Source organism: Poecilia mexicana, unplaced genomic scaffold, assembly GCF_051168715.1.
Source record: "Poecilia mexicana isolate PSO_F unplaced genomic scaffold, ASM5116871v1 scaffold_13, whole genome shotgun sequence".
NCBI lineage: Eukaryota > Metazoa > Chordata > Actinopteri > Cyprinodontiformes > Poeciliidae > Poecilia > Poecilia mexicana.
In genome coordinates this window covers 4,447,349-4,469,328 of record NW_028263382.1, presented here as the reverse complement: position 1 = coordinate 4,469,328, position 21,980 = coordinate 4,447,349, and the positions used below count along the sequence as shown (strand labels likewise).

Sequence of the window (21,980 nt, the reverse complement as noted above, 5' to 3'; positions counted from 1 at the left end):
TGGTCCCCGACTGACATATAAGCGTCGTCTCAAGCGATTTTGTGCAGGCAGGTCAACCCTGTTGGGATCCAATAAGCGCATCAAAAGACGTACCGTTTCCCTGTCTGTGACTGTGCCAGCCATCCACCTGCAGCCGTGCCGTCTCCTTGTAGTTCCTCAATAAAAGAGGCCACTTCTGCAACATCTGTCTTGTTTTTTCTACGCCACAGGCGCTTCTTTTGCAGTCTTCTCTCCAGTGTCCGGAGACTTAAACATTACGGGTTTCTTCCAAAACTTGCAAGATTTCAAGATTCGTAAAACCACTTCTGAAGTATTGCTCAATGATATTATCAATATCCATTTCTTTCTATCAAGTTGAGCATATCTCAAACTATAGGGCCAACTCAAGTTATCTCATTATAATGAGATAATTAGTTTTTTATTTTTTTAACAGAGTGGCGGAAATGGGCTTCCATAGATATTTAAACTTAAAACTATTTGTGAAGAATGAACTATAGAGCTTTTAAAACGGCTTAAGCCGCTCCTAATCTTTACTAAATTATACATCGGACGCATTTCCCTCCCAATATGGCGGACATGTTGACGTTGGATTTCCGGGTGTTTCGTTTCCCGGAGGCTAGCATGAACCCTAGTGCGCAGAATCGTGGCTGTGTTCAGTTAGCAGAGCTAGTTGGAGCGCCGTCCTTCGTGTTTCCTCGGGTTTTTGTCCACGGAGCAGCAGCGGGAGAGTTAATAAAGCTGTAAGACAGAAACGACAGCAGTTGGTGAACTCTGGAAAGAAGAGAAACGGTTTGAGGCTCAGCTGGAACTGCTCAGTAACTGTTAAAGGAAAGTTTGGAGAGAGAAAAGCTAGCAGAGATGTGGAGACAGCAGGTCAAACAGCGACTGGATGCAGCAGAGGAGCAGAGACACGAAATACTGGATGCTGCTTTCAGCCCCGAACATCCCGGTTGGTGTCTTTTCTTTCCCATTATCAGCAGTGGACTGGGTGGACTGGTCTAGTCTGGGACCGTGTCTGCAAAGCTCGGAGGTCTCATGCTGCTGTTCAGCAGCTGCTAGCTGCGGACAGCAGGCTAGAGCCGCACGAGCGTCCGAGCAGCAGGTCAACGTAGCCGCCATGTTGTGAGTGGCATTTCTGTTTACGTGAACACATCAGCCTGACCACTGGGGGCGCCGTTGTTCACGGTAATCCAACAAGGCACTTTGGCCGCTTTATTTAAACACAATAAAAACTCCAAAACTCTGCAGTAAATTGGTCTCCAAATTAAAACTTAAAATCTGTTTAGGTCTTTTGACACATAAATTTGATATTACTGTCTTATTTAAATTTGCTGATTAGTTTTGAATCTTAGGATTTATAAAAATTGCATAAATACCCCATGTCTGATATGTTTGTATTTTTTAAGAGTAAAGTTTTAACGTAATTAAAACGCATTCCAGTATTTTAAAGGAGCATTTTGTAAAATCCACTTTTTTGAGTTGTTCTGTTATTCTCTCATTAAAGACAAACATGGAGTTTTACCTCGATTCTTTCATGTTTGAGAACTCCTTTAATCTCCATGGCAACCATTCAGTTAAGCATGCTGTGGTTAGAGATGGGCTCCATGATCCCTAGTTTGTTTCTTTGTTTCTCCTTTAAGTTCTTGCAAAGAGTTTTAATCAAACATTTATGACCATTTAGAGTAAAGAAGAACTAAATGTAGCAGTTCGCTTGTGTGGCTGCAGCTGACTCAACTCAGGCCTCTAACTGGTTGCACTGGGACCACTAACTTTTTTTTAGGTGCACAAAATTTTTCAACCGAATCATATTTAACATGAAAGTTTTACTGGAACATTGTGTTTAAATCTGTGTCCACAAAGGCAAGATTGCTGTAATGATTAACAAAGTTATTGATCTGAAGCAGACAGGATGGGTATACACTTAGAAACATCTCAAGATGAAACGAATGAAACATGACAAAATCTACATTATACATGCAAATCTTTTCAGGACTGAAATCTTATTAAAATCTCAAGGTGAATCTTTTCTGACGTTCTTGTTGGGGATTGTTTCAGGCTTGTTCTTGTGCAGCGTTACGGTAGATCGGTACGGTGGCCGACAGGTGCAAATGCGCAGCAAAAGAGAAAACATGCAAACAAAAGAAAAGACACACCCCCGAATGAAATGCAGCAAACAAAAAGTGTTGAAAACGGAAGTGCTCCAGACCACTAGGGGGAGTCTAACAAAAAATAGCTGTGTCCGAATTCAGGCTCTGCATCCTTTAAAGCGGGTGTTCAGAAAAGCAGCAATGGCGACAAAATAATTTTTGCTGTATTACACTTAAAATTACACAAAATTATTTTTTACAATGTTTTTAGGCGAGAATGTAGATGTGTAGATCTGAAATATCTGCTCGGTTCATTAATAAATCACCTACTTCCAATATTGCTCCGACGTTTTCGGAGATGTCTTCTCCCGCTGCATTAACAGCCAGCTTCACTCGCAAGCTATCAGCTGGCCGGGCGCTCCATGTAGATATTAATAAAGTATTTAATTTATTCCTGAGCAAATGGGTTTGACTGATTAAAGTTAAGCCTTCAAACATAGTTTATTTAACTGTAATGTCTTACTACCTGAGATCTGGAGAGTATTTGAAAATGAATAATATCCCTTGTATACATTAAACATTTTAGAATCAGACAGATTTTCTTTTTACTATAGAACAACCTTTATTACAAAAGGTGAAGAATAATACAGAAATAAAGAGTAAAAAACAACTGAGTCCGTTTTTTTTACTTCGTTGCTCTGTGCTTCACGTTGTCACGGTTGCTAAGCAACATAACGCCGAGATGGAGGCTAGGCAGCTAGCCGGAGGCTACAGCTTCTCTCTTCTGGTCGTCCATATTCGTGGCCTTCGAAGGACCCGTCTTCTGTAGATCGGGCCGTTTCTCACATAGACATAATAAAAGGACAGACGCCTAATGGACCGCTCTCGTCTTATCAATACATACTTATATAAGTATACAAACATAAATAATCATTAATACTGAATAATATACATTAGGCTATGCATGATTATGCACGCACACACACACACACACACACACACATATATATATATATATATATATATATATATATATATATATATATATATATATATATATATATATATATATATATAATGTTTTCCAGCCTACGAGTTCTGGTTTAAGAGTGATTCAGCAGCTGAGATTGGGTCCAAAATCCGATACGAGATTCATCCGTGCTGTGCAGTGAATCTGTCTCTTCCTTCTTCCTCACGTCGTAGGAAACCTTCAAAACAAAAACGGGACATTTTCGAGTTATCTTACGTTGACTGAGTTAAATAATTAAATAATAGCCATTGTCATCTGTGTAAACTTTGCTGGTGAATGTTATGATTTTTATAATATTGTTTCATTTCTATAGTAGGCTCTTGTATCAGATAATCTAAATGTTGGAGAATGACTGAAACATTTTAAGATTTACGGAATCTCGGTTAGCTGTCAGAGCGGGGGCTGAACACCAAGCACTATAGCTAGCATTAGCTGGTATTTCGCCAGTGGACATAAATACAGTATAGTAATATTCTAATCACAAAAATACACAGTAATATGTCCATCTTACTTGCGAAAAGTCTGTCGAGCCCTCACGTCAGTAGTCCGTCGATCCGATCAACAATATTCCGCAGTGCTGAAGGCATCTTCTGCTGTTTTGGTTGAGCAAAGCAAAGTGTATTTGCGCCGGAGCAGCCAATCGTGGGGGGGGGGGGTGTACTCTTTTATTATGTCTATGCTTCGAAGGATCAGTTTCTCAGGGCCCTTGAAAGGATGCAGAGCCTGAATTCGGACACAGCTATTTTTTGTTAGACTCCGCATAGTGGTCTGGAGCACTTCCGTTTTCAACACTTTTTGTTTGCTGCATTTAATTTGTGCGCGTGTCTTTTCTTTTGTTTGCATGTTTTCTCTTTTGCTGCGCATTTACACCTGTCGGCCACCGTAGATCGGACATTGATCGCAGCATGGAAATGTTTTATACATGCAATGAGCTTTTTCACTGTTGCAGCTGGAAGTGGATCAGAACCAGCCATCGGTGCGTTTCCCTCCAGGCCGCTGAACGGAGCTTCCTCTGCAGTAGCAGTGTTTCTCCAGCAGGGGGTTTGGACTTTAGGATGCAGACCAGAACCACAGGATGTGCCAAAGATCCATGAGCAGCTGGACCACATTGGCTGTGTCAAAATATCTGTTTTACACATTCTGTTAATCATTTAAGGTTTTCTTTCTCAGCTGGAGTTCAGAGGTCAGTAAAAGTGTCCAAATGGTTTCTTGCTGTTTATGTAAAATCCTGTTTGAATATTTTCTTTTTATCTTCAGGGACACTTCCCTGATCTCTCTGCGTAATAAATACGTTGTTTCTGTTAGGCGGCCTGGACACTCGGGTCGTTGAATCCTGAAGGATGGAGGCCGTAGAAAGATCTGCAGGTTGACTTTGGGTTGATCACTGAACCTTCAGCCTGTTTTCTCGGACTGCAGACTCCTTCTTCACGGCTTGGCTTCATGTGAACTAATCCGAGCTCTGCCATCTTCTCTGCAGATGTTCAGCTGATGCTGCTGGTGGAGGAAGATCCTCCTGAAGACCAGAGTTCTGATGCGGACCAGCCGGATCCGGAAGCCATCTGCATTAAGCAGGAACAGGAAGAGCTGTGGAGCAGCCTGGAGGAGGAGGAGGAGGAGGAGGAGCTCCCTCCCTCTGAAGACACGTTCCCTTTAAATATAGTCATTGTGAAGGGTGAGAACGACGAAGACGACGATGAAGAGAAACCTTTGTTCCCACATCGTCATCAAGCAGAAGATGATCTTCCAAGCAGCTCAGCTGACCAGACGAAGGCAGAAAGTGATGAAGAGGACGGTGAAGTAGCAGGGTCCAGCAGAAGGTTTGACCACAGCATTCACAGAGACGCTCTGAACTCTTCTGAGACCGAGGAAAGTGAGGAGTACGACGGATCGAAGCGCAGCGAAGCTGACCTGAAGCCCTTATCGGGTTCCGAGTCCGGAGCCGAAGACGACTGGACTCCTCCGGGAAACAAGACCTTGAGCTGCTCCGAGTGCAGCAACCAGTTCGCCAGCAAGCGCTCCCTCCAGAGACACATGACGGGTCATTCCATCATTCGTTCTCTGAACTGCAACGAGAAGCGGAAGCAGAAAGACATCAGTTCACCAAGTAAAGATCAAACTGTGCTGAAATATTTTAGTTGTGACTGTGGGAAAAGTTTCACCAGGAGAACCGATCTGAAGATCCACATGAGGATCCACACTGGAGAGAAACCCTTCTGCTGCGACGTCTGTGGTCAGAGGTTCAACCAGCAGGCCCATCTGAACCAGCACACCAGAATCCACACTGGAGACAAACCATTCTGTTGTGACGTCTGTGGGAAAAGATTCAGCCAGAAGGCGCATCTGAATCGGCACACAGTGAGCCACTCAGGGGAAAAACCCTTTGAGTGTGACGTGTGTGGGCAGAGATACAGCCAGCAGGCCAACCTGAACAAGCACAGGAGGAGCCACACTGGGGAGAAACCCTTCGGATGTGATCTGTGCGGACAGCGGTTCAGCCACAAGGAGTCGCACAAAATCCACATGAGGCTGCATTCAGGAGAGAAACCGTTTGGCTGTGATGTTTGTGGACAAAGGTTCAGCCACAAGGAGTCCCTGAAGATCCATATGAGGACACATACAGGGATGAAGCCGTTCGCCTGCGAAGTGTGCGGACAAAGGTTTGGCTACAAGTCCAACTTAAAAATACACATGAGGCTCCACACGGGAGAGAAACCGTTTTCCTGTGATTTTTGTGGACAAAGATTCATCCAGAAAGGAAATCTGGACAAACACACAAGAGTCCATGTTGAAGGGAGGGGCGTCTTACTCTGAGCAGAAAGGCTGATTATGACCGCAGGGCGGCTTTGATAGTTGGTTTTAGACGATGTATTGTTCTTGAATCGATATTTATTTCTGTTAATAAAATGTCCTAAAATTAGTACTTTGATTTATGTTTTAGTTGACAGCTAATATAAGTTTGAGACATTACTGACAATAAACCAATAGTTTTATGAGAGGCGTGAGCGGAGTGATGAATGTAACTCAGAATAAATAAAAACATTCTGAATTAAATAAGAGTCCTAAAAACTGAAACATCTGAAGAACATTCAGCCGAACGAACATGTTTCTAGTCCATTTGCATCTGAACTGGTCTGAGTGGAAAAGCCTGCAGCGTGTTGGATAATGGCTGGATGGTGGCGCTAATCAGCCTTTGCTTTGTTCATGTCATCAATTGGCAACTGTAGCAGACAATGTTCTGTTTGCGTGTTTTTTGGCACTGATGTTCCCGATACACATGAACACAACGTCTGCTACTTTGGCTAGCAGAGTTGATGTCAACTGGTTGCCATGGCAACAGGTGTGTGAGGTGAAGCCAATGCATTTAGAAAAATAAATTAAGTGGTTTTGAGTTCTTCACCTTTTTCAGCACTTTCTTCATTCATCTTTAGCAACTTAAAGAACTGACAGAAACCAGATTATCAAGACGTTGCCGGTTTCCTCAGCTTTGATCTGACTTTCTGTAGCAGGATTCAGATTCCTGCTCACCCTGTGTTGGTGATAACTGCGCCGTAATGGCGCCTGCAGTAGCTGTGGCTAATGTTAGCAGCTAACACGCTGTCCTGTGCAGTATTGCACATCGTTGTGGTCACCATGGTTACACCTGGCTGCTCCAACCCGCACAAGAACTGTAAATGTGTTGATGCTTCTTTCATGCAAACATCACAACCAAAAAGAAACCAGAAATCACATTTTCCAAGAAAAATACTTTTTATTTCATTATAAATCCACATATTTGTGTCTATGAAAGCATAAAATTCCCATTTCACATGTTGCAGTGGTTTTTTTCTCCGTGTTGTGGTCGTTTGTTTCGTTATGGTTAAAGTAAATTCTGGGTATCAAACCGCTGAAGACTGTTAGGTGGATGTCACATACAAACACAGACACCGTCAGACAGCAACAGGGGAGGGAGGGGACAACGCAACATCTGCAGCCATCTTTTAAATCCACTTCACACATTCGCCGTCGGTTCAGGCAGCTGCAGTTCCCCGAGGCGCTCCTCAGAGTTTTTATGTCCCAGACGGAGCAGCGCCCAGAGTGTCCGTTTGTCCCCAAAACAGAGAGAGGGAGGAGGGATGAAGAAACGTCTGGAGGTCAGAGGTCGTCCTTCCATCGCTTGTTTCTCAGGCCAAGGCGTCCAGCAGGAGGCGCTGCTCCCACAGTAATCCTTTGGCATGTGACCGTATAGTGAGGAGAGGAGCAGCGGCACCAGAACTTCCTGGTTGGATCGACCCGGAGTTCTGCCAGAACCTCACTGGGTCCAGAACATCAGCAGGCTGAGACCCGGACCGGATCTGGACCGGAGGCGATTCATCACAGCCAGAACACCTGGAGGAGGGGGGGAATGGTTAGTCTCCATAGCAACAGGATAGAAAAAGTATTCACACCCCTAAATGTTCAGAACCTCACAGGCTGCCTTTCTGCAGACTGGACTTTGACTAGGCCATTCAAACCCATGGATCTAAACCATCCCATAATGTCTGGCTGCATGTTCAGGCTGGTGATCCTGCCAGACAGTGACCTCTGACCCCAGTCACCTGTACAGGTGTGTGTCTGTGTGTGTGTCCAGGTATGTGTGTGTCCAGGTGTGTGTGTGTGTGTGTGTCCAGGTGTGTGTGTCCAGGTATGTGTGTGTGTCCAGGTGTGTGTGTGTGTGTCCAGGTGTGTGTGTCCAGGTGTGTGTGTGTGTCCAGGTGTGTGTGTCCAGGTGTGTGTGTGTCCAGGTGTGTGTGTGTGTCCAGGTGTGTGTGTGTGTTCAGGTGTGTGTGTGTGTGTGTCCAGGTGTGTGTGTTCAGGTGTGTGTGTCCAGGTGTGTGTGTGTGTTCAGGTGTGTGTGTGTGTTCAGGTGTGTGTGTGTGTCCAGGTGTGTGTGTGTGTTCAGGTGTGTGTGTGTGTGTGTCCAGGTGTGTGTGTGTGTGTGTGTGTGTGTCCAGGTGTGTGTGTGTCCAGGTGTGTGTGTGTGTCCAGGTATGTGTGTGTGTTCAGGTGTGTGTGTGTGTCCAGGTGTGTGTGTGTGTTCAGGTGTGTGTGTGTGTGTGTCCAGGTGTGTGTCTGTGTTCAGGTGTGTGTGTGTGTGTCCAGGTGTGTGTGTGTGTGTGTCCAGGTATGTGTGTGTCCAGGTGTGTGTGTGTGTCCAGGTGTGTGTGTGTGTCCAGGTATGTGTGTGTCCAGGTGTGTGTGTGTGTGTCCAGGTGTGTGTGTCCAGGTATGTGTGTGTGTCCAGGTGTGTGTGTGTGTGTGTCCAGGTGTGTGTGTGTCCAGGTGTGTGTGTGTGTCCAGGTATGTGTGTGTGTTCAGGTGTGTGTGTGTCCAGGTGTGTGTCTGTGTTCAGGTGTGTGTGTGTGTGTGTGTCCAGGTATGTGTGTGTGTCCAGGTATGTGTGTGTGTTCAGGTGTGTGTGTGTCCAGGTGTGTGTGTGTCCAGGTGTGTGTCTGTGTTCAGGTGTGTGTGTGTGTGTGTGTCCAGGTGTGTGTGTGTGTCCAGGTGTGTGTGTGTGTCCAGGTATGTGTGTGTCCAGGTGTGTGTGTGTGTGTCCAGGTGTGTGTGTCCAGGTATGTGTGTGTGTCCAGGTGTGTGTGTGTGTGTGTGTGTCCAGGTATGTGTGTGTCCAGGTGTGTGTGTGTGTCCAGGTGTGTGTGTGTCCAGGTGTGTGTGTGTGTGTGTGTCCAGGTATGTGTGTGTCCAGTTGTGTGTGTGTCCAGGTGTGTGTGTTCAGGTGTGTGTGTGTGTCCAGTTGTGTGTCTGGGTGTGTGTGTGTGTGTGTGTCCAGGTATGTGTGTGTGTGTGTCCAGGTGTGTGTGTGTCCAGGTGTGTGTGTGTGTGTCCAGGTATGTGTGTGTGTGTCCAGGTGTGTGTGTCCAGGTGTGTGTGTCCAGGTGTGTGTGCTCTCACCTCTTCCTCCTCTGAGTGTGAAAAAAATCTGAAAAACAGAAGAAAGAATAAAACTAGAGTTCCACACAGAGACCTGATTGATTGATTGATTGATCATGTCCTGACGTTCAGAAAACCTTGACCAGTTCAGGTCAGAGGTCATTATCTTCAGTCATCAGAGCTGCACTGTAAACTGTATCTTTGAGTTAAATTGAAAAAGTGATGTTTTTAATTCCAACATTTCAACTTTAACTGAATAAATTTAGTGAATTTAATTTATTACATGAATCACTGGACAGAAAGACTTGAGGCTCTGTTGAGGAAAAACTATTTTGTCCTTCCTGACGTCAAAATAAAAGCCTGCACCACGTCATCAGCTGAAGAACACGGAACCTGCAGTTCCTGCAGCACACCAGCAGGGGTCACCAAAGGACAATACCTCACGATTTCTGATGGGAAATCTGAGTGCAACGTTCATTTACCAACAAGTCTTGCTGAGGCCATGAGGCGGATGGGGTCAGAGGTCACCTGTTTGTCTGAACACAGATGTGTAGAACACAGGAAGTGGATTAATCAACTGTGTCCTCTTCCTCCTCCTCCAGCTTTAGTTTTATCCCTCCGTCTCTCCGACTCATCTGGACGTTTGTCTGGTTGCTTCTCTCTGCAGCCCGTCAGTCATCCTCCTCTTCCTCTTCCTCCTGAACTCTGGCTGCGTCTGTCCGTCTGTCTCTCTCCTCATGTTCATCCACAGAGAAGATTAAATGGCTTTAATTTTAGTTGTGGCTTTTCTCAGGCAGCTGCTGGGGGAAGCGATAGATGTGAGAGGCACCGGCCTTGGTTTAGGCCATTTTCTTTATGCAGGAGCAAGATGTAAAGCAAATAAGACATGCCACCATTTCTCTGTTCCACGGCTCCAGCAGGGGGCGATGCGTGATTAATGTGAGCTTTGTACAAAACTGAAGCAGCAGCCGATTGTTTCACCGCAGAGACAAACGAGCACCAGAGCTAGTGCTAGCTAACTGTCCGTAAGTTGGCCTGCGCCTGGTGTTCACCTGAATGTTTCATCTGAGCTGAACTGATTCAGTATGAAGAACTGATTCATGATGAAGAACTGATTCATTACGAAGAACTGATTCATGATGAAGAACTGATTCATGATGAAGAACTGATTCAGTATGAAGAACTGATTCATGATGAAGAACTGATTCAGTATGAAGAACTGATTCATGATGAAGAACTGATTCATTACGAAGAACTGATTCATGATGAAGAACTGATTCATGATGAAGAACTGATTCATGATGAAGAACTGATTCAGTATGAAGAACTGATTCATTGTAAAGAACTGATTCTTTATGAAGAACTGATTCATTACAAAGAACTGAGTCGTCGTGAAGAACTGATTCATTGCGAAGAAATGATTCAGTATAAAGAACTGTTCTGGACCTGAACTGCTCAGAAGCGGTCGGACTGCCTGCCCCTGGAGTCACTCCACACAGGCTGAGTCAGACTTCATAGGCGCAGAGAGAGAGTCTGCACGCTGCAACATGACATCACTATATATCATTATTATTATTATTATTATTATTAGAACCAATCCTGGAATACTTTGGTGATGACAAACATCTTGCTAAGCTCTACGCTCCAACTCCCATGATGCTCTGCCTCCATCTCTGCCTGCAGTAACAATGCAGTGTTTATACTGCCCCCACATGGTGGCGCCATACGCTGCATCTCATCATCACCATCAGGAGCAGAACCGGTTCTGTCTGAAGAGCCAATCCGATGTGATGCTCCAACAGGAAAACAGACGACAACAAGTTACAACCAGAACCAACCGTCTGGTGTTGGACTGGACCCACACGGATCTGGTTCTGATCCAGTCCTGGGTCTTGACCTCTCTCTGTGGAAGAGTTTCAACTGATAACATTGAGGATCTGCTGCTTCTCTCCCATGCAGTGGGACCAGGGGCGCCACCAGGAATCTTGGGCCCCCTGACAAAAGCTTACATTGGGCCCCCCTGACCAGCTGCTGTTACAATTTCTTGAGTCTATTTGACCCATAAAAAGCGTCACAATTTTAAAGTCTTGCATCTGCCTTGCTCTCTTTGGTTCAATTCTGATAACTAGCACAATATTTACTGCTCATGAATTTAACATCCAACAGTCCACATCCAGTATGCAAGTAGGTTGTTTACATTTTTCTATTAGTTTTAGATACTGAAATGTCTCTACCAACAAGCAACCATCAAAAGCAACGTGCAAAATACACATAAAACAATCCAGACTTCTCAAAATGTTATGTAGTTGCATTTTATTCAAGCTGCAGTACATAACTTTAATAAAAATATGTTTTCTCCATATTTGTTAAAGCTGTCACCATGTTGTAGCAGTTTGTTATGAGACAGATAATCTGTGAAAACAATCAATCTCCTCCATCTGCTTCCTGAATTACTATTACTGGCTAAAGCAGTGGTTCCCAAACCTTTTCTTCTGCGCCTCCCCTATGGATTACAAATGGCTGTCTGGTAGAAACAACGCAGGGGGGGTGGGGGGCATCGACTTTTCTGTGGGCTAAATGAATGTACGTAGCTGAAAATAGACACCAACATCGGTAGCCTACAAGGTACTTGCTAAGCTTAAGGTTCTGTATTGATGTTAGCTAGTCATCTTTTAGCTAACATTAGCTAGTCATCTTTTAGCTAACATTAGCTAGTCATCTTTAAGCTAACATTACCTGCTAGTCATCTTTTAGCTAACATTAGCTAGTCATCTTTTAGCTAACATTAGCTAGTCATCTTTTAGCTAACATTAGCTAGTCATCTGTTAGCTAACATTAGCTAGTCATCTTTTAGCTAACATTACCTGCATCCAGCAGCTTTACTCAACTCAGTCGGTTAGTTTGGAGGGAAAAACTGTGAAAAGTTCTTTGCGTTTTGCTGGTTTGCTGCCGTGATTCTAACACAAACCTACGTAGCTCCGCCCAGCAGCAGCAGGTCTCCTTCACAGGTGGAAACCCAGCGCGAGCGTCGTAGCGCTCATGTTGCGTTTAAAGGCGGCTCGGAAAAACAGGTTACAACATGTTAACAACGGATTAAACAGTTTTAACTGCTGATAAAAGTGACAGAGGACACAGATATGGGAAGTGTGGAAGCCTCTACTGTATCAAACTGACAGGAATAACAGAGAGTTTGTCATTCTAAGGTAAAAACCCAGCGCATACAGCGTTCATGTTTTGTTTTTTTTTCATCCAGACGGCTTCCCGCGACCCCTGCAATGACACGGCCCCCCCTAGGGGGTGCGCCCCACAGTTTGGGAACCTCTGGGTTAAAGTAATGAACCGTTCTGACCAAAACAACCAATCAGAACCAGGAGGAGGGTCTTAGCGCTGTCAATTAGCCTCATTCACTCTCTGCTAAATGTGCTAATGGGGGAGAAACAAGTTATTATTACAGGAAAATTGTTTATCTGCCATCATTGGTAGCTATGCTAACCAGACTGAGCATTCACAACAGGCTATGCTAGTGGCAGAATAGCACAGAGCAAGGGGAGGAAGGATGAGCAGCACCACGAGATTGTGATTGACAGCACTAAAACTCTCCTGCCTCTGATTGGTTGTTTCTAGCACTGAGAGAAAGCAGAGGAAATGGATTTTTCACAGATTACTCAGGAGAGAACAGGTCAAGAGGGACGTGGGTTAGAGCTGCTGCTGACTGACTCGTCTGTCAAGTGGTTAAAGGTAAAAGGGACAAGTTAAATATATGAATATGTTGGTAATTTTTTTCCTTAACTCATTAAATGCTAGTGAAAAGAAGGCAAACAGTAGTCTGTAGCTAAGCTAATTAGGCTAAATGGTTGATAATCTCACACAGTCTACTCACCTCTCTTGGAGGAAAAACTGGGTTATAAATTAACACTCTCGCCTTTTTCTCTGTCTTTTTTTTAAAACCTGACTTTATAACTTTTCTTAGCAGCATAGTAACTGGCACAGTCGTTCGTGTCGTCCACTCTCTGCTGCTAACAGCGTCACTGTGAATCTCTCCAACCAGGAACGAACCATTTAATGCAGGAGGGGTTGGGGGGGTTCAGGGCAAATATGGATGTGAGTTTTTTGGTCTTGGAGTGGGAACATAACATTTTTACTGCTAAAAACAATATTTGAAAATATAATATGATTAATTTTGTAATTGACAGGGCCCCAATATATATATTTTTTATTTCTATGAACAAAAAATATATTTCCAATTTGTGGAAGGCTGTCAGTCAGGGGTCATAGAATTGTCATCATTTTCCCCCCTTTACCGCGGCCCTGAGTGGGACATTCTAACCTGATCTATAAATAATAATAATAATAATAACAATAATAATAATAATAAAACTGAGACGTTCCTCATTAAACTGAATTGTGACTCTGAGGATTCTGCTGCTTCTGAACAAATGAAGCTTCTATGGTTTGATTTCAGATGCTGCTCCAGAGGAAGTGTCTCAATGTTTCATCGTTTTATTTAGATTTCTGAAAAAGTTCCTCCTCCTGCTCAGAAATCCCAGTTCAGTTCTCTCCTCACACCTGAGAGCAGCCAGAGCTCAGCGACGCATGAACCAAGAGACAGCTTCGCTTTTCTTCTCCCCGGATACATCGGGATAAAAATAAAATCCGCAGTGCAGCGACCGGCCACAAGGTGTCACTGTGGCTCCGCGTGAGGAACCCGGCCGGGACCAAACCGGGCTGGACCTCTGCAGCGTCACGCCGCTCTGTGTCGGCCTGATGATCCATCAGGCTGCAGGAGCTGCCGGCTGCTCTGACCTCGGTGACCTCTGTGCAGGAATTCCTTAATTCTGACACAAACATCCAGTTTGCTGCTCAACATCAAGAACCTGAAGCTCTGACAAGCTGACGGACTGAGCCGTAAACGAGGAGCAGCTCATTATTTGATTGAATTAAGAAGGAAAAGCAGAAGTTTCCACCAGCAGGAAAACATGACAGATGAAAACATGACAGATGAAAACATGACAGGTGAAAACATGACAGGTGAAAACATGACAGGTGAAAACATGACAGGTGAAAACATGACAGGTGAAAACATGACAGATGAAAACATGACAGGTGAAAACATGGCAGGTGAAAACATGACAGGTGAAAACATGACAGGTGAAAACATGACAGGTGAAAACATGACAGGTGAAAACATGACAGATGAAAACATGACAGGTGAAAACATGACAGATGAAAACATGACAGGTGAAAACATGACAGGTGAAAACATGACAGATGAAAACATCAGCAACGACCCACAAACCTCACTGAGGTCAGAGTGCAACACTCGGATCCTCTGGGTTAGTTCTGGTGTCTTTTTCGTGCTGTTGATGTTTCTTGCTTTGAAACTGAAAGTTGATCATTTCAATCAAGTACAGCTGCTGTGACACCAACCAGCCACAAGGAGGCGACTGGTGTTATTCTGGCTGGATCAGGGTTCCGGTCTGTTCCTGTATATCAGATGAAACTGACAGATAAGCTGGAGACGCAGATTTAAGATTTCTCCCAAACAGGGGCGCGGTAAAGGGGTGAAAAGTGACGACAATTCTAGGGGCTGACCAGCAGGGGGCCCTCTACAATTTAATTATTTATATTTTGTTCACAGACATAAAATAAAAAAGTCAGGGTCCTGTCAAATCCAAAATTAATCATATTTTATTTTCAAAGATTGTTTTTAGCTGTAAAAATTTAATGTTACCCCCCAGACCAAAAAACACAGATACATATTTGCCCTGAACCCCCTGGATCTGCATGAAATGGTTCCTTCCTGCTTGGAGCGTTTGATGGTGACGCTGTTCAGCTGCAGTCAGTAGAAGCTGCAGCTGAACACAGCTGCCACAAAACGACTGTGGCGGTTACTATGCTGCTACGAAAAGTTATAAAGTCAAGTTTTAAAAACAAAATAGAGAGAGAGAGAGAGAGAGAGAGAGAGAGAGAAAGGCGAGAGTGTGAATTTATAACCCAGTTTTTCTCCAAGAGAGGTGAGTAGACTGTGGGAGATTATCAACCATTTAGCATAGTTAGCTTAGCTACAGACTACTGTTTGCCTTCTTTTCACTAGCATTTGATGAATTAAGGAAAAAAATTACCAACATATTCATATATTTAATTTTTCCCTTGTACCTTTAACCACTTATCAGATGAGACAGCAGCAGCTCTAACCCACGTCCCTCCTGACCTGTTCTCTCCTGAGTGAAATTAAAGCTGCAGTATGTAACTTTTATATAAATATTTTTCCACATATTTTTTAAAACTGTCATTATGTTGTAACAGATTGGTATGAGAGGTAAACTGTGAAAATCTGTTTCCTCTGCCTTCTCCCAGTGCTTGAAACAACCAGTCAGTGGCAGGAGAATTTTAGTGCTGTCAATCACAATCTCATGAGGTGCTGCTCATCCTTCCTCCCCCTCGATTTGCGCCGTGCTGCAGCTAGCATAGCACGGAGCTATGCAGATTCAAACTGTGAATGCTCAGTTCAGTTAGCATAGCTACCAATGATGGCAGATAAACAGTTTCTTGTAATAAGTTGTTTCTCCCCCATTAGCACATTTAGCAGCGAGTGAATGAGGATGATTGACAGCGCTAAGACCCTCCTCCTGGTTCTGATTGGTTGTTTTGGTCAGAACGGTTCATTACTTTAACCAGTAATAGTAATTCAGGAAGCAGATGGAGGAGATTGATTGTTTTCACAGATTATCTGTCTCATAACAAACTGCTACAACATGGTGACAGCTTTAACAAATATGGAGAAAACATATTTTTATTAAAGTTATGTACTGCAGCTTGAATAAAATGCAACTACATAACATTTTGAGAAGTCTGGATTGTTTTATGTGTATTTTGCACGTTGCTTTTGATGGTTGCTTGTTGGTAGAGACATTTCAGTATCTAAAACTAATAGAAAAATGTAAACAACCTACTTGCATACTGGATGTGGACTGTTGGATGTTAAATTCATGAGCAGTAAATATTGTGCTAGTTATCAGAATTGAACCAAAGAGAGCAAGGCAGATGCAAGACTTTAAAATTGTGACACTTTTTATGGGTCAAATAGACTCAAGAAATTGTAACAGCAGCTGGTCAGGGGGGCCCAATGTAAGCTTTTGTCAGGGGGCCAAAGATTCCTGGTGGCGCCCCTGGTCCCAAATAGTGAAGGAAGGGACAGGAAATCGTCGTGTTTTCAGTTTGTTTAAAACGTTTTCTCTGCTGAACTCCTTCCTGTGTTGGCTCCTGCTGGAAGCAAACCTCCAGTCACATCTTCTAAACACTTACTTCCTCTTCTTCCATGAAGACCCAGCATGATGCTGCCACCACCGCCTACAGGTGAAGCATCTGTCTGCCTGAACGGGGCAGGACTTTCCTCTGATCCATCATTTATCGACTGAAAATAAATCGGTGCTGAAGCTCAAAGAATCCTCCAGACGGACGTCTCCACATGTCGACGCCTTGAAGCTCCAGCTGAACAAACAGCAGGGAGGAGGAGAGCCGAGACGAAGAAGAAGCAGAACGACCTGGATCTGGAAATCGACTGTGAAGACAGTCAGAGGGACGGGGGTCTCAGTCTGTTTGTGCCTGATTCAGATTCTCATTCTGACATTGAGTCTTCTTGCTCTGAAACGTTTCCTGGCTTGTCCCCCGTCTCGCCTCTCTGTCTGTCCTGCTGCTGCAGAAACAATCTGGATTCAAGTTTCACAATTTCCTGCAGTTTTAAGAACAAAAACACAAAGTTTCTCATTTCGTCCTTCGGCTGACTTTGAAGGTAACGCTTCGGTTTCTGAACAGTTACCAATAAAACACAATCTAATGGCGGGAGGCGATAAAATCAAATTAACACAGATCTGTCACATAGAATCGTCTAGTCCAGCAGCTCTATGCATGATGTTCTGTTTTCAAACAGAAACGTATTTATGTGTTTTACAGACCAGATCATGTGACCTCAGATCACCTTGTGGTGGACAGATTGCTGCTAACTGACTAGGACGCTATTAGCACAGCTAACTGTTTAACGCTTTAGCATTTTTACAAACTTTGAGAACGTTTAGCGCCCTTAGCTTCCCCTCCAGGATGTTTTCTGGATAAATTACCATCAGTTTGTTGCTGTATTCTTTCCATTTTCTCAAAACTTTAACACAGACGTCAAATTTTATTCAACTGAAAGTTTAAAAAACAGTCAAGAAAATTAGCGCTTCACAATTTCTTCAGAAAAATTCCTTTAGGGGAAGCCAAGAGCGCTAAATGTTTCTTAAAATTAGCAACAACGCTTCACATTAGCTCTGCTATTAGCCGCTAGCACTGCTTTTAATTATCACTATTACGCAGCATGAAAGTCCCCTGTCCCCTCCCCCACCACACTGAGCCAGGTTCTGCAGAGGTCACTTCCTCTTAAACAGGAAGTTGTCCCTCTCCACTGTCCATGATTGGATGCAGTCAGCTGAGTAAATCGACTGAACAGAACGGAACCTTTCAAATTAAAGGTCTAGCTTGGTGTGGCGTGTCCTGAGTGGGACTCACCGCTGAGCGTCGCTGCTCCTCACAGGAAGTCCAGTTTGACTCCAGGATGGAGCAGAAAAAGAAACGCAGTGAGACAAACAGGAAGGGGAGTCGGCGCGGAGCGTCCGGCTTCCTGTTATTGGGACGCGGCGTCCTCGTCGAGACTCGGGTTCAGGTCCACCACGGTCGTCCCTCTGAGAGAAGCTCCTGCCTCTGCTGCCAGCGCGCAGCTTTTATTAGCGCCTGGAAGACATCAGAATGCCATCAGAACGCCGTCAGAACCGGACCCGGGCCGGCCGCTCGGCGGGTCGGATACCTGCACCCCCCGCGGCGGACGGAGGCAGCGCCAGGACGCCGGTGGCTCCGCCCCCTCCGCCTCCGTTGGTCTGGGAGCAGACGTTGGCGTGACGCGCCGCGGCTTTCTGCTTGTAGTGGTTGCTATGGAGCTTGTACTTCATCAGCAGGATGAAGATGAAGACGAGCACAGACGCCACAATGATCCCGCCGATGATGATGATCATGGTGCCGCCCAGGAACTGGAGGGACAGACAGGAAGTTAGACGCCAGGGTGGAGGAAAGCTGCTGCTGTGACCTGGTTTCCATGACAACAAGAAGCTGTCTACAGGAGCAAAAGGTTACTGATTAAATGCATTAACAGGATGCCGTACAGAGAGGACAAACACTTAGAAGGAGGGCAGGAGAGACAGGAAGGAGGGCAGGAGAGACAGGAAGGACGACAGGAGAGACAGGAAGGACGACAGGAGAGACAGGAAGGACGACAGGAGAGACAGGAAGGACGACAGGAGAGACAGGAAGTAGGACAGGAGAGACAGGAAGGACGACAGGAGAGACAGGAAGGACGACAGGAGAGACAGGAAGGACGACAGGAGAGACAGGAAGGACGACAGGAGAGACAGGAAGTAGGACAGGAGAGACAGGAAGTAGGACAGGAGAGACAGGAAGGAGGGAAGGAGAGACAGGAAGGAGGGCAGGAAGGAGGGCAGGAGAGACAGGAAGTAGGACAGGAGAGACAGGAAGGACGACAGGAGAGACAGGAAGGACGACAGGAGAGACAGGAAGGACGACAGGAGAGACAGGAAGTAGGACAGGAGAGACAGGAAGTAGGACAGGAGAGACAGGAAGGAGGGCAGGAGAGACAGGAAGGACGACAGGAGAGACAGGAAGGACAACAGGAAGTAGGACAGGAGAGACAGGAAGTAGGACAGGAGAGACAGGAAGGAGGGAAGGAGAGACAGGAAGGAGGGCAGGAAGGAGGGCAGGAAGGAGGACAGGAGAGACAGGAAGGACGACAGGAGAGACAGGAAGGACGACAGGAGAGACAGGAAGTAGGACAGGAGAGACAGGAAGGAGGGCAGGAAGGAGGGCAGGAGAGACAGGAAGGACGACAGGAGAGACAGGAAGGACGACAGGAAAGACAGGAAGGACGGCAGGAGAGACAGGAAGTAGGACAGGAGAGACAGGAAGTAGGACAGGAGAGACAGGAAGGACGACAGGAGAGACAGGAAGTAGGGGCAGGAGAGACAGGAAGTAGGGCAGGAGAGACAGGAAGGAGGGCAGGAGAGACAGTAAGTAGGACAGGAGAGACAGGAAGGAGGGCAGGAGAGACAGGAAGGACGACAGGAGAGACAGGAAGGACAACAGGAGAGACAGGAAGGACAACAGGAGAGACAGGAAGTAGGACAGGAGAGACAGGAAGGACAACAGGAGAGACAGGAAGTAGGACAGGAGAGACAGGAAGGACAACAGGAGAGACAGGAAGTAGGACAGGAGAGACAGGAAGGACAACAGGAGAGACAGGAAGTAGGACAGGAGAGACAGGAAGGACAACAGGAGAGACAGGAAGTAGGACAGGAGAGACAGGAAGGACAACAGGAGAGACAGGAAGTAGGACAGGAGAGACAGGAAGGACGACAGGAGAGACAGGAAGGACAACAGGAGAGACAGGAAGGAGGACAGGAGAGACAGGAAGTAGGGCAGGAGAGACAGGAAGGAGGACAGGAGAGACAGGAAGTAGGGCAGGAGAGACAGGAAGTAGGGCAGGAGAGACAGGAAGGACGACAGGAGAGACAGGAAGGACGACAGGCGAGACAGGAAGGACGACAGGAGAGACAGGAAGTAGGACAGGAGAGACAGGAAGTAGGACAGGAGAGACAGGAAGTAGAACTGTGGAAACAGGAAGTAGGACAGAAGAGACAGGAAGTAGGACAGGTGCAGGCTCATGTATTCAACGTCTGTCCAGTTTATTTTATTGGTTCATTGAAACAAATTCTGAAAATAAACATGAGTTGATGATGATGCAATCTGATTATGTTCAGTGTAGTAATAATGATTAAGATTGATTGATTGACTGATTGATTGACTGATCCCAGTCTGACCTCCCCTGCTGCCCCACAGCATGATGCTGCCACCACCATGCTTCACTGAATCGATGTGTTAATTTTGGTCTGTCAAGGTGGACGTCCATTAACCAGAACCTCTGGGACCAGAACCAGAACCTCTGGGACCAGAACCAGAACCTCTGGGCTTTCAGAATGAAGGATGAAGGGGGACTGACGGATCTGGATCTGGTGACCAGATCAGTAAACTGGGATCTGTGGTCCAGTTCAGTTTGGTGAACTGGGCCCAGTAGATGTCCCGGTAGGCGGAGCACCGACCTGGTCCCGGATGGAGTGGCAGCGGCCGTACTCAGAGTCGGTGGTGAAGGAGACGCAGCCCACCATCTTGGTTCCGGTCAGCGTGGTGACGCCATCGTCATAGACCGCCAGGACGCAAAGCTCGTAGTCCCGCGCCGCCGCCAGGTCACTCAGCAGGAAGTACTTGTGATTGGCCGGGATCATCCTGCAGACAGACGGAGACAGATGATTGGCTCTGGGTCCAGAGGAATGCTAATGCTAATGCTTACCACGGCTACAGCTGTATCAACTCAACACGTTTCCATTTAAACTGCAACAGAACCAAAAACAGCCCTACTGTAGAACCGGGTCAGAACCGCTCCAGAGATCCGGGCCAGCAGAATACTCTGGGTGAATAATGCAAGTAATGCACAGCATTGAATTTTTCATGTGGATGATGTAGAACCGAGGCTCCACCAGGAGGCGCTCTAAATCTGAGGCATCATGGGAGTTTTTCTCTGACAGTCGCCGTTACATGCTCCATTCTTGATCCAGTCAGAACAGAATCAGAACCGGACTCTTCCTGGTTCTGCTTCAGAAGCAAAACGAGTTCTGATAATCCGCTCAGATTAGAAACGCAGTGAATCGCTCAGAACGGAGAGACGTTGGGGTTTATTTCAGATACTAATCAGCTAAAAAAACTACACACTGTTGCCATAGCAACTGTCCGAAAGGAAGACGGAATCAAAAACCCTGCAGTTGCATCCAAAAGCAGAAGGAATAACAGCAGCACATTCATCCATCCATCCCCTTATCTACTTGCTGCTAATGAAACCTAACAGAGCAATAACTCTCTACTTCTTGTTGATTTCATAAATAAAATCCAAATAAATGCAGGGTGTGACGTGATTGGCTGAAAATTCCGATCTTGTCCATCACTTCCTGCTGGCAGAAGATCAGATCAGAATATTCTGAAGCAGCGCCTGGAGAAGAATCAGATCGGTAAGCCGAGCGACCCTTCCACACTTCCCATATCTGTGTCCTCTGTCACTTTTATCAGCAGTTAAAACTGTTTAATCCGTTGTTAACATGTTGTAACCTGTTTTTCCGAGCCGCCTTTAAACGCAACATGAGCGCTACGACGCTCGCGCTGGGTTTCCACCTGTGAAGGAGACCTGCTGCTGCTGGGCGGAGCTACGTAGGTTTGTGTTAGAATCACGGCAGCAAACCAGCAAAACGCAAAGAACTTTTCACAGTTTTTCCTCCAAACTAACCGACTGAGTTGAGTGAAGCTGCTGGATGCAGGTAATGTTAGCTAAAAGATGACTAGCTAATGTTAGCTAAAAGATGACTAGCTAATGTTAGCTAAAAGATGACTAGCTAATGTTAGCTAAAAGATGACTAGCTAATGTTAGCTAAAAGATGACTAGCTAATGTTAGCTAAAAGATGACTAGCTAACATCAATACAGAACCTTTAGCTTAACAAGTAGCCTGTAGGCTACCGATGTTGGTGTCTATTTTCAGCTACGATTCATTTTGCCCCCAGAAAAGTCGAAGCCCCCCCCGCCCCTCACAAGCGTCGTTTCAACCAGACAGCCATTTGTAATCCATAGGGGGGGCAGAAAAAGTTTGGGAACCACTGCACTAATCGATGGAAAGCAAAGCTGGATTAGTGACGTCATCTTCACTCGCTCTTCTTCTTCTTCTTCTTCTGCTGCTGCTCTGGGATAGACTCGTCCAACAGAGACAGAGTTTTGGTCCGGGTCTCTGATCTTCCAGATGGTCCAGCTCTGGATGGA

The 21,980-nt window shown here is 45.6% G+C and overlaps 2 protein-coding genes across 2 annotated transcripts in view; one reads left to right on the top strand and one right to left on the bottom strand.

Annotated features, from left to right (window-relative positions):
* The first annotated feature begins 675 nt into the window (after positions 1-675).
* On the top strand, positions 676-6,513 carry LOC106911027 (uncharacterized). Its single transcript, XM_014977756.2, has 2 exons — positions 676-949; positions 4,595-6,513. Exons 1-2 carry the CDS (start codon positions 859-861, stop codon positions 5,926-5,928), a joined length of 1,425 nt encoding a protein of 474 aa, XP_014833242.2. The 5' UTR covers positions 676-858; the 3' UTR covers positions 5,929-6,513.
* A 332-nt stretch (positions 6,514-6,845) lies between these two features.
* Positions 6,846-21,980, bottom strand: part of LOC106905976 (leucine-rich repeat and fibronectin type III domain-containing protein 1-like protein) — a 91,103-nt gene continuing 75,968 nt past the window's right edge. Inside the window, exons 9-13 of the mRNA XM_088011493.1 lie at positions 20,223-20,406; positions 17,864-18,083; positions 17,569-17,790; positions 9,046-9,073; positions 6,846-7,482 (exon numbers count right to left, since the gene is read on the bottom strand). Of these exons, the coding sequence (XP_087867619.1) occupies positions 17,684-17,790; positions 17,864-18,083; positions 20,223-20,406 (511 nt within the window). The 3' untranslated portion in view covers positions 6,846-7,482; positions 9,046-9,073; positions 17,569-17,683. The remainder of the gene's footprint in view (positions 7,483-9,045; positions 9,074-17,568; positions 17,791-17,863; positions 18,084-20,222; positions 20,407-21,980) is intronic.